Genomic DNA, 15,655 nt, shown 5'->3' with positions numbered 1-15,655 from the left:
TAGAGTCAAGACAGATAAGGAAGTTAATTCTACCGGTATGTTTTCAAAAATGTTTACAGAAGTTGTGGCTAACTAGGGAGAGTGTAGTGCTAGGGCTACATTACTGATGACATGATGGGGGTGGTGACATAAACCCAACAGCGTAAGTGAAATTACATTGCCAGACTCAGAATAATTATGTATAACCAATTAAAAAAAAAGAATTTATAAAAATGAACTATACTAAAAACAAAGCAAACCCAACCTAACTGGCGGGATGTAGAAGACTTCAGAAAGACACACCTCAAAAGTGTAAGTTAGATCAATTGAGAAAGATAGGGAAAAAAAGCATAAAATTATGTCAAGTTAAATATAAACCACAGTGTTTTAAGAATAAACTTGCTGCAGACATAAAAGTGGTTTTTTTTGTGTGTGTTAAAATAAACACATCAGAAGTAGGAGGCTTCACAAAGAGACGACTGGGTAGATAGGCAATCAAGGTATAAAAATACTGAATGCAAAATTAATTGTGTGCATTGATGTTCACAACAAAGAAGGTTAGAGAGATTGTCACAAACTGAGGAAGATTCCAAATGTCTCCCATCACCTGAAGGTGTTTTAGAAGACAAGAGTAATATTGGAAAATAAGAATTGGTATGTGGTAGTATTCACCCAAACAGTGATTTGAAGGAACTCAAATATGACATTTCTGAATGAACAACTGTAACACAACCTGTCACTTATGTCAGCATTGATGCCAAAAGAAATGTTGTCGCCATGACACCAGTTCTTAAAAAGGACTCAAGGGCTGATCCGTGTAATAACAAAATACAAAGCACACGCATTTTTATGCCACTGTAAAAGATCCATGTTGTGCTCATGTCTAGAACATGGTGTGCAGTTTTAGCCTTGCCAATTCCAAAAATGACATCATAGAATCAGAAGAGTTCAGTAACAACACAGGTAACCAGAGATGTGGCGTGGCTTTTATATGTGGCAAGATCAGACTTTGCCAAGTCTATATAGCTGTAAATGGTATAATGGATGTAAAAATGGTTGTATTATTCCCTGTTTCTTCCTAGGGAGGCACAGGCTTAACCAAATAAAAACATTGAAAGCAAACAAAAGGAAATACACTTCACTCGTGTCTTTAAAATGTGAAGTGTGTTGCCATAAGATGTCACCGAGATCAAACTTATGACGGCTGTCTCTCTCTCCTCAGCACCACAGGAGGCTCCAGCTCAGAAAGCCACGTTACAGCTCGGAACTGGGAAGGCAAACAGGAAATCCTTCTATCTTCACCTGCTTCTTCCAGTTTTCCATAAATTGCTACTGGTGAGCACTGCTGAAGTCAGTATTTGAGGCCTGAGGAGCACTTTGGTCAGCCCAAATAAGGTTACACTTTCATGATGCTATATTAATAATAATAATGATAATATTCAACAGAAAAAAACAAACTTCCTTTTATTTGCAACAGGTTTGGATTTTGATGGAACTCAATAGAGTTGAAAGTTTTTTTTAAAAAGTGTCAGGCAGCCTTTCAATGTGCTCTAATCCTACTCTTTCTTTTGGTATAATCTCAGCTGATTTAAAATGATGTAACTGACATAGCAAGCTGCATTTAGACAGATCGTCATTTTCATGTTCAGATGTATTTTGTGCCCTGTTTAGATGATTTCTGGGTAGCAACTGCATGATATATACATGTATGTACATGTATGTTTATATATGCTATGTATATGTACATAAACATGTGTATGTATACAAATATATATAAAAATAAATTCAAGCTGGTAAATCTCCCCATATTTTCCAAACATAACTTGAAAGGATTAATTCTGTGGGCAATGTTCACTTTTTATAGCATGGGGAAAAGTAAATTCTCTTACAAAATGTTTTTCCTCTGCTTTTGAAATTTCATTTTTTCTACTCAGTAGGAATTTTATCTTAATTTCATACCCCCACACTTCACGGTTTGTTACTTGGTTTATTACTCTCACATTTAACTTTATGAGGTCCTGCTTCCTGTGATACTCATTTTTGAGTCTTGATTTCCTCACAGCTGCTGCTTTGAAGTCTTAGATAACATTCTGAGCACTGCACATTGCTTCTGGTTTTAAAGATTTCATTCAGTGCAGTACATATCTCTTTCTCCTACGTAACTTTTCTGTAAATTTTTATATTCTAATATTCTAGAAATGAATGTTTTGCTTTTAATCAGAGCAAAAATCTGGACTTTTTTCTTAAAAAAAGCTATTAAGTTCTGTCAAAAGATTTGATGATTTATCCTCATCTTCTTTAATGCTTTCTTCAAAGGAATTTGAGTCTTACTCAGGCTAGGAGGATCTGAATCATTGTGTATATCATACATGCACGAAGGGAAGAACTGATGCTGATACTTGTCTTCACAACCTCTCTTTCAGCATCGTGTTCTGTTTGACTTAATCTTGTCCAGGACGAGGAAATGCAGCTGCCAATAACTTCCTTTGGACGATATGAAAGAGTTCTGGAATAGTATGTGTGGAACGGTGAGTATGCACATTGTTTAATGGGTATTAGTTGGAAACAGGCAGATATAAAAATCCAGTTTTTGCCCTCACTTTCCCCATTAAACACAGAGATTAACAAGATTGCATGTGAATCTGGACTGCAGGTCAACATCAGGTACAAACTTCCTTATCAACCGTTAGATCTAGTTATTGATTGCAAGGATTTAGTCTGATTTTTTTTTTTAATTTTCTTAAATGGACAAAATTTCAGTAATGACCTCGTCTGATTCATTGAGCTGAGGTTGTTTTGAATCCAGAGGCAATAAGGATCTATGGGTGGAGAGCTGGTGAGCTCTCAGCTGGAGCAGTACGGCAGATATTCCCACTGTTTTCCCTCCCCTGTATGTGTGCTCTTTATGTGAAGGGTACCATTTTTCATTCCTTAGCCCTTTCCATGCAGTGTCCAGGGATTTGTCCATGGATGCAAGCATGCAGTTCTCATGCCAAATATTTACAAGCACGTAATAGCACAGATGATGCATGCTTACAATTAATGTGCTCTTAACCTTGTCAAATTATATGTATTGTGTCATAAAAGAAGGACAAACGTTTCCCAAAATTAATCTTCCTTCAGAGTCATGATATGGGCAGAACTTTAATAATGAAATATTCTTATTCTACAAAGCTACTTACAGATATTAGCAGTGCCCTTAGGTATAGGCAGATAAGAACCAGGGCTCCACGGTCGGCCCTGGTAATTCTTCTTGCATTTTCCACAGTCCGGGCCAGTTGTGTTATGCTCACATTCACAAAGTAGTCTTTTGTTTTCTTCTTTACAGCCAGTAGCGTGAAGGTTGCACTTACACCTAATTTTAAAAGGCAAAATAAAAGAAGTAGGATATTATTTAGAGCTGGGTTTAGATGTAGGATATTATTTAGAGCTGTGTTTAAGTTGAGATTAAGTTTTACTAAAGCACATTCTATGGCAACCACTCTGCTTCTCGGCATAGCGACTTATGATTGTATTAGCTTGTTTCACAACACATTGCTCAAACAGCATGTTATATTATCTTCAACTCACACAGGTCTAACAGCACTAATTTCACCAAGACTCCAAGATGCTGAATCTTTTTTTGTTTTCACTAACGCAGCTCCACTGAGATCAACTAAATTATTCATAATTTTCACTACAGACAGGTCTACAATCTTGCAAAAATTCAGGCGTTACTTGCTACTCATGGATAAAAACAAGTTCTCTGTTTGTGTCCATAGAGACTCTGGCCCAAATTAAGATCTGAATTAGGCCCTGGGAGTCTGAGAAAACAGACTTGAATTAAATATCCTCTACAACGGCGCACTTCAGTAGAAGGGAACCTTGAGAAATCTAAGCTCAGTGTAATGGTGTTTTGCCAGCACTTGCTGGACAAGAATGTCTTGCTCAGAAAGCATTTTTTTTTCCCTGTTCTAATTTGGTATAATTGTAGTAGCTGAAGGTCGGAGGAAATATTTTAGTAGGTGTATTGTTTTAGTTTAACTCAGGAAATAACACCTAATCAAACCTTGTGCAAAATCATTAGATAAATGAGATTCTGCATCTGTTCCTTGAACAACTGTATTTCCTTACATTCCTCTCTTTGCCTGAAAATAGGACACGTACAGAATGGGAAAACTAGCTTCATAAACAGCAAGGTTTTGTTACTTTTTTTTTCCCATACCTTTCCAATAAGTGTCAGCAATGGCTAAAATCTGTTTCTGTTTGGGGCTGGAGAGAAAACTGGTATTTAATGACTCTGGCTGTTTGTTTTCCTAATGATTGTACATGTAGTGATTTAAAGGGTTCTCGTGTGGGCATTTGTCACCTGTTCCGTACACTGACCAATAATTAGAGCAAAACAACACATGGAATGGCCAAGTGCAAATTAACAGCTGTCAAGCTGACTTCCATTTGCAAGGAATATGACCTGAAGCAACTGGTCACATACATATATATCCCCAGGGTAAAACAAACTTGCAGTTGTCATAAGTGGCTGCTGAAGAAAATCTACACGACTCTGTAATACAGTAGATGGTGTAGTATTCTCTTCGGTGCTAGGAATGAGGCAGATGGAACTGCTCCTATTTGAGCAACACTCATTCTAAAGAAAAACAGGATTGGCACCGTTCAAATGGAAATTAGCAAAACATATCAGACACACCAGACAAAAGAGTGTGCTTCATTTTTATATTGTTTCCAAAATGCTGTTGTTTAAAGACTTGCATCAATTGTGAAGTAAATTTTCCATGATTAGCCACTGCAGAACAAAAGATACCTGTCTGGAAATCAGTGTATGAGATATGCCCTGTTACACAGAGATGTAAGTTTTTGTTAAATGGCACTGCTATTAAGAAAAGTGATGGGTTGTTTTTCTGTGCATAGGAAGATGACAATAGAAGACTCCTAAACCGAAGATACACACAATCATGATAACACAAAATGACCTAAGGGGTCAGAGGAGAAAAAAGCAGTGAATGTGTAACCACTGAAATAAGTGAGAGACAGGAACCAATTTGCTTTCTTGCAGGGGGGGATTTCTGGTTTGTTGGAGGGACATCGCTCTGAGACCGCAAACTGATCTAGGCAGACAGAAATGCTGAGGGAAAGCTGAAGTTCCTAGGGCTCTGGAAGACTGCTGCATACTGGTAAGGAAATTGAGGTGGGGGAAAATAAGTGTAGATACATCTGCTAACTGGTGTCAATGTACATGGCTCTTTTAACAAGCATGTGAAAGTAAATTGTATCAGAAAATCCTATACAAAGTCTGTTTGCTCTGCTTCTACTTTGTTCCTGAGGAGCTGACCCTACTACCCTTGAGCAGCTAGGTTACCTGTGGGGGGATACAGGCCTCGGGACAGCTGTCTGCCTGAAGGGACTGGTGGCTGTTTGTTAAGTCTGGTGAGTTTTTTCTAGACTTTTTTTTTTTTTTTTTCTTTTAATATTTGTGTGAGCTGCTTTGTGCTGAGCTTGTGAAAGTGAACACCAAGTCCCCACAACACTTCTCTGTTTGGAAACTTTCATCCTGATGTTTCTACTACTCATCTGATTTCCATCTTTCCAGTTCAACCTGTGAGCATGTTTCCTGCCTAGGCAGCCTGGTTACAGCACACACAAGAACACATTTCCCTCCAACGTGCAAATCCAATTTTGAATCACTGGAGATTGATATTGCTGTCCAACACTATAAACTCTAATTGTGTAGGAGAACAAATTTGTTTTTCTGACCACTCATCTTTGACAGACTCATTATTTTGTCATAAAGCAATTTAAATGATATTTTTGGCAGTTATATAAGGTGTAGGAAGCATTCTGGCGTGTTCAAGGAACAGTTCTGTTTTAGTGGGAGCAGGAGCCCTGGGTGCGCTGCGTTCCTCACAGATTCTATTTACATATAGACAACTGACATTAAAATGCTGTAAATATCGCCAAGGTAATTGCTAATAGTGTGCTGATTCACTTGCATGTGAGTGCCAACCAACAGACTGGGGGGCACATGAGGGGATCGTTTGTGTTGAAGGGATCATTCATGAGAAAGAAAGACAAGAGAAGCTCTGATACAATTTTTATTTTTTTTTTTACAGCTACCCATATGTTCCTCACTTAGATACATTTTTGGATCATTCTAGGTCATAGCTAAAGTTTAAAAAATAGTCTTAAAACACACTTGCAAGCCCTCTATATGGATTCTTAATTGTTACATGCCATGGGTCAGCTCTCTGCACCAATTTAAGAACTTGCACAAGATTTGGCGTGTTTGCTCTTCATGACTGCCCACGCAGGGTGGTGTGCACATGACATAAAATACCATCCCCACAGGTTTAGTACTGGGAGGCACTGCCTACAGTAGGCATATGAAAACAGTTTTAGCAATGAAGTCACCTTAGTGAGCTCCTCAGTGCTAGCAGCTACTTCCAGCACCTTGTTGGTTGTCCTAAAGGACCAGGCTGTTTCGAGCATGACATCAAAGGTGTTAATGCTGTCGCCTACATTATCCCTCTCAAGGTTACTAATGACCTTGAAGCAGCTTCACCAGTGGGATCCAGCTTTCTAATATGGTTTAGCCAAAGACAGAAATTCTATGTTGTAAATGCATTTTAAGTGATGCCTCAGCAAAGAAAGAGGAAGAGAGATATTGTCCTCTTGATAGATTAAGAAAGCAGAAGTTAAAATATATGCACCTCTAAAACATCATGAAATAGTTGGGATAAAGACAGCTTTGGATCTGAATTATTTTTATTTTGAGATTTACATCTAGGGTGTTTTTTTATTTAAATATTTTCTTTGTCACTTTATGAGGCAAACTTGTCATAACTTGAGAAACTGTCTGTACAGGTAAGTGTCAAAATTTTTGTACTGTTGAACGTAGAAGGAAAACAACATGAAAATACATACATAAAACTGTTTTCCCTTTAAATCTCTCGTAACAAATGGAACATCTTTTCATAGAGGGATCACTTAGTCTCGGAAACCTCATATGTCTTTTGAATACTGTTATTCATTATCACCCATTACATCATAGGATTTTTCCATGTCATGTCAAAAAAACCCACAAAGCATGCCAGTCCTTATCCTGATTTCCAAAGCTTAATAAAAGTCTACACGGCTTTACTATTGAAGCAGATTTTTGTGGGGATGAAAACAAGTATAAAGGGTGCTATTGTGAAGAAATACAATGATTGCTGGCCAATTTATTTCTGTGAGGATGGAGGAATAGACACTGAGAACACACACATAAAAGAGGTAACAGATAATTACTGCAATCTAGGCTACCAGTGCTCTCTGCGGGGACTAGCCATCTCAGGGAGTTCTGAGCTAAAAGGGTCAAAACAAGGAAGGCCAGGTGGCAATCAGAAAATGGCCTGGGTTGCTGGCTTTAAGTAGGTCTGCTGAACAAATGTTCCAACTCGTGTGAAGCAGAAAAGTCAATCCTGGTTTTTATTCAGTGTTTTTGAGCCATATGAATATGTCAGGTCCATGATGCTCTGCAGAATAAAAGACCAAAAAAGGAACTACATCTTTTTTTCTGGAAGTTATGGATAAGGCCTCTGTAGTCTGCTGCTATACTGTAGATGCTTAATGAGAGTAATGAAATGTGTGTCCTTTGTTTCACTTGTTTATTTTTGGAAAGGCATTTGGTTGCCAGTCTTTTTCCATGAATTTATCTAATACGTCATAATCTCCCACTGAAAGTAAGATTCCTTTGTGGAATGGGGCTACATCAATAATAAGGGATAAAAAAATTCAATAATAACAAATATAACTTTGTATAGGTAGATATACTACTTTTTCATTTGCAAATCAAGGACTAATGTTGGATCAGGTTTTTAAGCTTCTTAAATCTCTAAGTAGCTTTGTGTCTGGAAAAGAAGTTTAACCTGTGCTCAGTAATCCTACAGCACCTCAGTACCTTAGAATCCAGAGATTTACAGAAGCCTCTTCAACTTTGTTCTTTACTGTTTTCTTTGCTAAATTTGGGAGGAAATTGAATTAGATTCCCACAGGCAGTATGGAAAATTGGGGAAAATAGCTTCTTATTCTCCCTCAGATGAGTTTAATGTATCTAGTGGGGAGCAGCAAAACCCAGACTCAGAGAGCATGTTTGCTTTGCTTTGCTTTCTCAGTGGCCTACTTCCAAGCAGTTTAGAGAGCTTGAAATTAAAAAAGAAAACAAAGTCCAAAAGAGCAGCATAATTCCCTTTCCCATAGGAGTAAGAAATTCCTAAGACTCATACAGAAAATATAACATGCAGGGCATGGAATTGCCCACTGTTTGCGCTGAGCCAGCCCAACAATAAGAGCACGCAAGTGCTGAATTTAAATATTTACGCCTTTATATGATTTGTTGTGTTCACACGCTAGTGAACATTTTGGTAAGTTCTGATTATTTAAATGGGAGCTACCATCAAGTTAAATGCTGGTCAATACGAACACGAACTGCATGATCACTTCTGATCGATCCACGCCTCAGCCTGTAACTGATGAGTACACGCCTGGTGGATACTCGCTGCTTTCCTTTTGAAGGCCAATGCTAGCGGGGCCAGTGCTTCTGGTCTCGCCGCTCCTTCCCCCGGCCCCTTGCAGACAGACGGCCCCAAGCACCGGAGCCCTGCTCTTCTGAACAGAGAGGCTGCGTTCGGCTCTAATGTCAGCTGAGGGTTCTCCTGCTGTACACTTATTCTCCAGGTGCTTACGATAATCTTATAATCAAAGATAGCATATTTTCTGCTACTATTGCAAAGTATAACTTCATTAACTATAGTAGCTGAGGAACTAATCCCCTAACCTCAGAACTCTGGGATTTTCACTGCTAGAAATACAAAGCCTGCTGCCAAAACTTGAGTCCAACGCCTGGCTTTGGCACAATCTTCCTCCTAACTCAGATAACGTACAATACAGAGACTTTATTTAGGGCAACAGTAAGGACACAGGATTGAACCTACAGAAATGTTAGGCGTACTTTTGCCAAGCACTTACTGAAAAAAATCATTTCATTTCTCTCATAGACCATTTACTCAGTCTGGTAAGTATGGTTAAGGAAATATACTGGCTTTTAGAAAATGTTTAAGATTTATGGTTGACAGAGTCGTATAGCTTTACACAGAGCATTCTTTGGTGCTATCTTTTTTTGGAGTTTACTGTTATTGTAAATCAAAGTTATCTTGCAGAAAAAAAACAACAAGATTGCAGTAAAACAAAATCAGAATTGGTATTTCTAAAGGACTATGAATAGCAGATATATCACCAAATGCATTTTTTAATTCATGGTGTATCTTGAAAAGGTGTATCTCATTCACAGAACTCAAGTGCATGCAGTAAAAGCCCCTGGACATCATACTAAATAATATCTTTTAGGCATAAAAAAATGTCATTTCCTAATGCATTAAAGAGTTCATGTTATGTTTTAATACACTTGTATGTTGAACAGATTTTATATAGCAGTAAGGATTGCAATGAAAAGCTTGCCTTTGTCATTTGCTTTTTCCCCCAGAGTATTTTTACTATATAAATAAGGTAGTTATTTGGCAATATGCTGTCATTTTCTTTTATTTCTCTGCTTTCAGAAGTTTATATCTGGCATTACATTCAGCATACAAAGTGTTGGCCTGAGAGACAATTTTGCCTCTTTCATCGAACCACAATCCAGTAGATTTTGCTTTATGTAATGTTATCATGTGATAACAGAATTAAATCTGCAGCTTCAGCAGCTGATCAATTCAATTATTAAACTAAAATAAAAAATAAGCAGCAATTTAGAAAGATCAGAGGCTGGAACATTTGGTTTCTATGACGGTAAATTTAAAAGTTTTTTTTAATTTTTTTTTGGATTATTTCAGTGTCATCCTCAGAAAACACTTTTACACAGATTAAAAAAGTGGTCCAAACACTCAAATATGGTCACCCTCCTGTTCGTCGCTATGTTCTCCCCTGTATCCACTGTAGAATAGAGAAGTTATTCTCGTGATATTTAATCTTATGCCACAAAATAAACTAAGTGTTCTTGAAATGCGTTAGTTTACTAGATGACATCCTTCAAAACAGAAAGCGGCAACTAAAAATGTTTACAAGCTGGATCAACAACACTCAGAATGCAAATACGGAAAGGTGGAGGCAGTAATAGTAATCTATTAAATGTCTTAAAAACAACTAAGAATTTAAGCATTTCAAACTTCTGATTCTAGATTAAAAAAAAAAAACACAAAAACTTAAAGACCAACAGATGTGAAAATGCTCGGCTCCTTCAGTTTTGTAGGTACACAGTGTAAAAATAATTCAATGATGCTTGTACCCAATAGAACAGAACAATTAATTCTAAGTTATTTCAGTTTACCGCATTAAAAATACCTATATTTAACATTAGATACTTAGATACACCTAGCCTAGTGGAATGGCCAAATGACTTTTCTAATTTTCATTTAAAATTCTCTTGTAAACAGTTGCAAAAAAAAAAAATAAAAAAAATTTAAGGCATCTGTTTCATAAAGCAATGCAATTCAGGAAAGGGAGTTAGATACTATTTAATTTAGCCCTAACCAAACACCTTAGTAAGGCTGAGAACCCACAAATGTGCTTTAGGACCTTGTTGATCTTAATCTGTAAGAAATTTTTCCAGCAGTAGAACAACAGCAATGCTATTCCTATGTCTCTTTGTGAGTCTGTACGAAAACACTCATTATAGTGTCTAAGTGCTAAAGCTGAAATACATCTGCCTGCAAATATAGCTGTTGTTAGCTGTTACAGAGAACTAACTTCCACCCCTTCCCAAATATTCATTTTTTCTTTTTCTTTGGAGATATTAGTTTTCATGTAAATGTGTCAATAAAGAGAGTGGCTATAAAATCTGCACGAGTTTGCCAGCAGCATGTTCCACGAATAATTTCACCCGTGAACACATTCTTAGCTGATGTAAATCCATCTGGCTCCACTAGAATCAATGAAATTATGTTAGTTCACATTGTCTGAAATGTGCTCTAAATTGTTTCCAGCTTTCATTCATATTATTCTAGGCTTAGTGGCTGTATTTTTAGAGTTGAGTACAAAATAATGGCAGATAATCTTTTTATTTTGAATGGCAGATCTGAGAGCATGGGATGGAAACTGGGGGTGAATGGAAGATAAGAAGCCCAGGTGCGACATGCTTGTAAGGATGCAACTGAGGAGAAGGTAGGATGCTGGTATTTTACACTTTTTCCATGCATCTGTTGTGCTCTAACCTTTAGCCTCAGAAAGAGGAAGTTTTTATTATCTGCTTGGAGGATGCCAAAACTGGGGTGCATTGCAGTCATGCCTCTCCTGGAGAGGAAGCAAAATCTCTCACGAAGATGAAGATGAATAATGACAGTTTCATGCAGTGCTGCCAAGTAAACATTTAATGCGAGTGATTGTTTTGGTAGGTTCCCAGACTACTGCTGAAGAAGGGAGAAAAAACAGCGGACGTAAACTGTTGTTTTCAGTTGTAATCAGTGTTACAATTAGTTCCTCTTTTTCCTTTTCTCTCTCTACAAATTTTCCTTCTTTCTTGCTGGAATCACTTTGGCCTCATCTACAAAGTTCCTGTACTTCACACAGCAATCTCTCTCTTGCCTGCGTTGATAGGATGGGATGGGAGCGGGGGAAGCACATCTGTTGCAGAGGTACTACACAGCCTAGATGTTCTGAGTTGTCATGATGTCTCACAAAGGTTTTAATTGATTTGTTCTAATTATCAAGAATAACTAGGAGAGGGAAAAAACAACTGAAACTTTCCTCAGTAACTGTTAATGTAAAGTAACTTTCCTCAGTACTGTTAAGTAACTGTTAATGAATCGTGTTAGTGGAGAAGGGCTATTGGGACAAGAATGCAGCTCTGTCTTCACCAGCGGGAATAATGTAATCTGCTTGGCAGTACCTTGTCATTGTCTGTCTGATCATGCAAAAATGTTCGGTATCGTGCTGAATGAGATTTGCCTTTTTTTTCCTGCTGTCCAACACTGTGCTTAGCCAGCCTTAGTTTGCCATCCATCCACTGGGCAGAAAGTCATTATCAACCAGTCAATACAGACGAATAGATATTCTAAACACAGCTTCTCTGTTAATCTCTATAATAAGTGGAACACATTCCACCTATTCCAGGCAGAATTTAAGCACTATATTGTAACAATTGTTATGTTACCCATAGCAGGTTTGTTCCATAACCCGCTAACTTGTTATGAATGCAACACAAAAACCTCAGACGAAAGGTTCAGTAATGTAACACTACAAAGTTTTATAGCTTAACAGACTTAAAAGCAAAAGTTCAAAAGTCTTTAGGAGTCACTGTTTCTCCTCTTTTCCCATTTATCCTGATACAAATCTGAACATTAGATTTGAAATTCCTGGCATTGCATTAACGTGTATCACCACTTTTAACTTTCTTAAGAAACCACTTTTTGTTTTTGTTTTTGTTTTAATTTAGTTAATACCAGTCTTACATCTGCTCAGCAGCAATCCCAAGAAAGCTGCTCTAGGATGCTAGCGATTATACCAAACTTCCTGTCTTTATTTGGAAGTAGGATTTCACAGGATCAGCTGCCAGCTGGTACCCTGATTTTTTTTCCCAGCGCACCACTGAAAAGGAACAATTTGTTGTGTAGGAGGTCTAAAATTGTGGACATTAAATTACTGTCCAAGTAGACGTGCTTACGATACCATTCAAAAATGTTACTTAACTCTGCAGTGGGGGAAAAAAAACCTTTGTTCTCACAGGCAGAATTACGCAAAGCGAGCTGTTACAAATTTCTGTGACCAATTTATGTTGGACAGACATCTGAGAAGAAGAAATACCTTTACTTTCTTTAGCATAAGGAAAGACTCATGGTGTAGCACCTATTGTGTAACAGTAGGGAATAAAGTATTTTCACGAACCATTGTCAGGGAGCAGCATTTCTGCTACATGAGAAACAAGCAAGGTTAATTTCATACTGATTGCTGTAACTTTTTGAGGACTATAATAGAGAAAAGCAGCATAAAAATATCTGTGGTGTGCGCAGAATTCCACACCAGGGAAACCAGTTCTGTGAAGCAGTACATCTGTTGCTCTTTTCAAAAGATTTTAAAGCATTTCTGTTTAAGAGACCTCCTATGAACTCATTTAAAGGCTCGAATATGCCCCCGGTAGTTAGTGCCGCAGGAATGGTATATATAGAAGAGCGGCGTATGGGCTGGAACGGATTGCCTCCGAGGGAGAGAAAACATGCCTCGAGGCACTCCTGAGGGAGGAGCCATCAGCGCAATCCCTAAATCAGCGACCCTGGGGATTGCTGTCCCTTGCTGGGTGCCCCCTGCAGGAGCAAGGGCTGGCGGGGCTCAGGCTGCCCCCCTGCAGGGGCAGCAGCAATTAGGGCAGGGGCCCTGCGTGCAGGGACACAGAGGCGCCTACAGGGTGTCAAACCCACCCCACGCACTCGTGCCATCGAATGCTAGGTTTCACTTGACAAAATGAGACCCCTCGGAGAGCTTTGGTGCAAGGAGCAGCTCGGTCTGTATTGCACCATGGTCAGCAAGAGAAAAGGCCTTCCTGCTGGTCCCGGTATCAGGGTTTTGGGAGGGATGTTCTCCCCGGACTTTCTCTGACAGGCACCTGCTGTGACCAGCTCCACTTCCGAGCTCTTATTTCAAGTTCATGTGCGGAGGAGAGAGAATTTTACTCAAGCAACAAAACCCTCAGGAGACTTCTGCCTCCATTTCAAAACCAACACAGAGAACAGGGAAAGCTGTGTTTATATGAAGAAAATGAGTCCTAATTCAGAGAAAAGCAACTGCAAAGTAGCATCATTTGCTGAGGGTGACTAATCCTGCCAACGGAGCTCACAGCGGTGCCCGCGCTGCGTCTGCCTGGCTGGGGCAGGAAAGCGGAGCTGGAGAGAGGGCTGGGGGACTGCGGTGAAGCTTAGAGCTTGATCAGGAGACCCCACTCATCTCTTTTTGAAAGCTACCAGAAAGAAGTCAAGACTCTTCTCCAAAAAGAAAAAGAAAGCAACATAGCCTTGTTTCTTATTTTTCTTTTTCTAAATGTTCTGGCCAAATTTGCTCCGCGTTTACCAACGATGCGCACAAACTAGCAATAAAACACATGTAAAGAGCAAAGGCCATGTTCTCGTTCCAATTAAGTCCTGGTAATAAATACAGTAATGCATAACCTAAAAGTCCTTAAAAAGCTTAGAAGTCCAGTGCTTTGAAAAGAAATGTACATCAAAATCAGACTTCATTCTTTTATCTTTTTAAAGGAGGTGTGGGGGGGGAAGGTAAAGAAATAGTGCTAAAAGCAGACTAATTTTCAGTGTCACTATGAGATGTCTGTGCACTGACAGGACATTTGGGAAAACCACCAGGATAACTGAGAGCTTAGCAGCGATGGAAATTATTTTGTTCTCTTCTGAGACTCCTCAGAGTCCTGACATGACACTTTTGGAATATGACTGGGCGACCTGCACTCTTGGTAGATATTTGAAAATGATAAATATGTAAACTATTTTTGTATCATAAATACACAGCCTAGCCTAAAACTAACACTTGAACCTGAGAAGTAGCTTCATATTTCTCTTCTTAGGCTTACACCTTCTCTTCCTCTGTACAGAAACCACTGGCCAAGACGCATCACTGCAATCACTCTGAAGCGCACCTTCTTACACAGGTAAAATTTGTCCTGCTGGCTCCCCTGCCCTAGAGTTTTGCTGTTCTGCTTCTGGTCATTGATGTTACTGCTAGGTGTTAGTTGCATTTAAGGACTTAGAATTGCATCTCTCCCTCTGCAGTGCTGCCATTGCTGTGTGTTACCAGAAAGAGAAAAGTACCTGCAGGTTGCTCCGCGCGAGAGCTGCAGCATCCCAGCTATTGTTCTCTGCCGTGTTCTGATGGAAGCTCATTCTGATGTTTCTCATAAAGGGTAAGGAGAAGAAAGAACTTGCTACATGGGCAGGTTAATTGATCTCTTTTTGAAAAATCACGTTGCTGAACTTTAACTTTAGGGATAATTATAAGGCACCTATATTCTTTTCAAAAGCACCTATTCTTTTTCAAAGTACCTATGCTCCTCTGTAGAGTGTGTTCTGAGATATTCATGAATAAACTATCAAAGCAGCAGGCTGTAAAACTAACTGTTCAGAGCACATGAACCTGACTACATATTTCAAAAGTGGTTTTGTTCTGGTGTTTTCTTGACTTACATTAGGGTTGACTTTCAAAATGCTTGGGACTCGCGCCCCATTTAAAATAAATGTGAAGTGGATGCTTCTTACTATTTCCAAAATGGACACTCCAAATCCACTTGAAAATATAGAGAACTATTTTGTTTCTCTTTTTTTTCCCCCTTCTTCTTAGTTTCATCTCGATTGGAGGTCATAATTTGAAAGAGAAAAGTGCCCAAACAGAACAGAACATTTCTCCTTGTTTATCATGCTAGCCTCCGTTTTTAAACTTTTAAATTCCATACAGTATAAGCTCCTTGTCACAGTATAATTCCCTCTGGAATTATTGTGATAAGAATTATTTGCCAGTAGGGCTGTGCGAATAATTGATTATTCAGTTCACTGGCTGAACTGAAAAAAAAAATGGGGGAAAAAATCACTTGTGTCAAATGAAATGTGTGGTTTTATTTTCAGGTTTAAAATCTCTTTTCAGAAATTATTTTTGACTTTTT

General features: G+C 38.6%; 2 protein-coding genes across 11 annotated transcripts in view; one reads left to right on the top strand and one right to left on the bottom strand.

Annotated features, from left to right (window-relative positions):
* Window positions 1-15,655, bottom strand: part of NTNG1 (netrin G1) — a 157,573-nt gene that overhangs the window by 58,058 nt on the left and 83,860 nt on the right. For all 10 annotated transcript variants that reach the window (XR_010833357.1, XM_067001731.1, XM_067001732.1 and 7 more), the window contains exon 4: window positions 3,162-3,334. Coding sequence is in view for 9 of the 10 variants with exons in the window: in XM_067001731.1 (XP_066857832.1) it covers window positions 3,162-3,334 (173 nt within the window). In the remaining variant the exon portion in view is untranslated. The remainder of the gene's footprint in view (window positions 1-3,161; window positions 3,335-15,655) is intronic.
* The window catches only part of VAV3 (vav guanine nucleotide exchange factor 3), a 275,359-nt gene that overhangs the window by 258,549 nt on the left and 1,155 nt on the right, over window positions 1-15,655 (top strand). The window contains exons 45-51 of the mRNA XM_048066888.2: window positions 1,202-1,314; window positions 2,403-2,507; window positions 5,030-5,147; window positions 5,298-5,400; window positions 11,076-11,163; window positions 14,594-14,650; window positions 14,772-14,902. The gene's annotated coding sequence lies outside the window, so the exon portion shown is untranslated. The remainder of the gene's footprint in view (window positions 1-1,201; window positions 1,315-2,402; window positions 2,508-5,029; window positions 5,148-5,297; window positions 5,401-11,075; window positions 11,164-14,593; window positions 14,651-14,771; window positions 14,903-15,655) is intronic.

The sequence above is a fragment of the Anser cygnoides genome, chromosome 8, assembly GCF_040182565.1.
Source record: "Anser cygnoides isolate HZ-2024a breed goose chromosome 8, Taihu_goose_T2T_genome, whole genome shotgun sequence".
Taxonomy (NCBI): Eukaryota; Metazoa; Chordata; class Aves; order Anseriformes; family Anatidae; genus Anser; species Anser cygnoides.
This window is presented reverse-complemented; position numbering and strand designations above follow the sequence as displayed.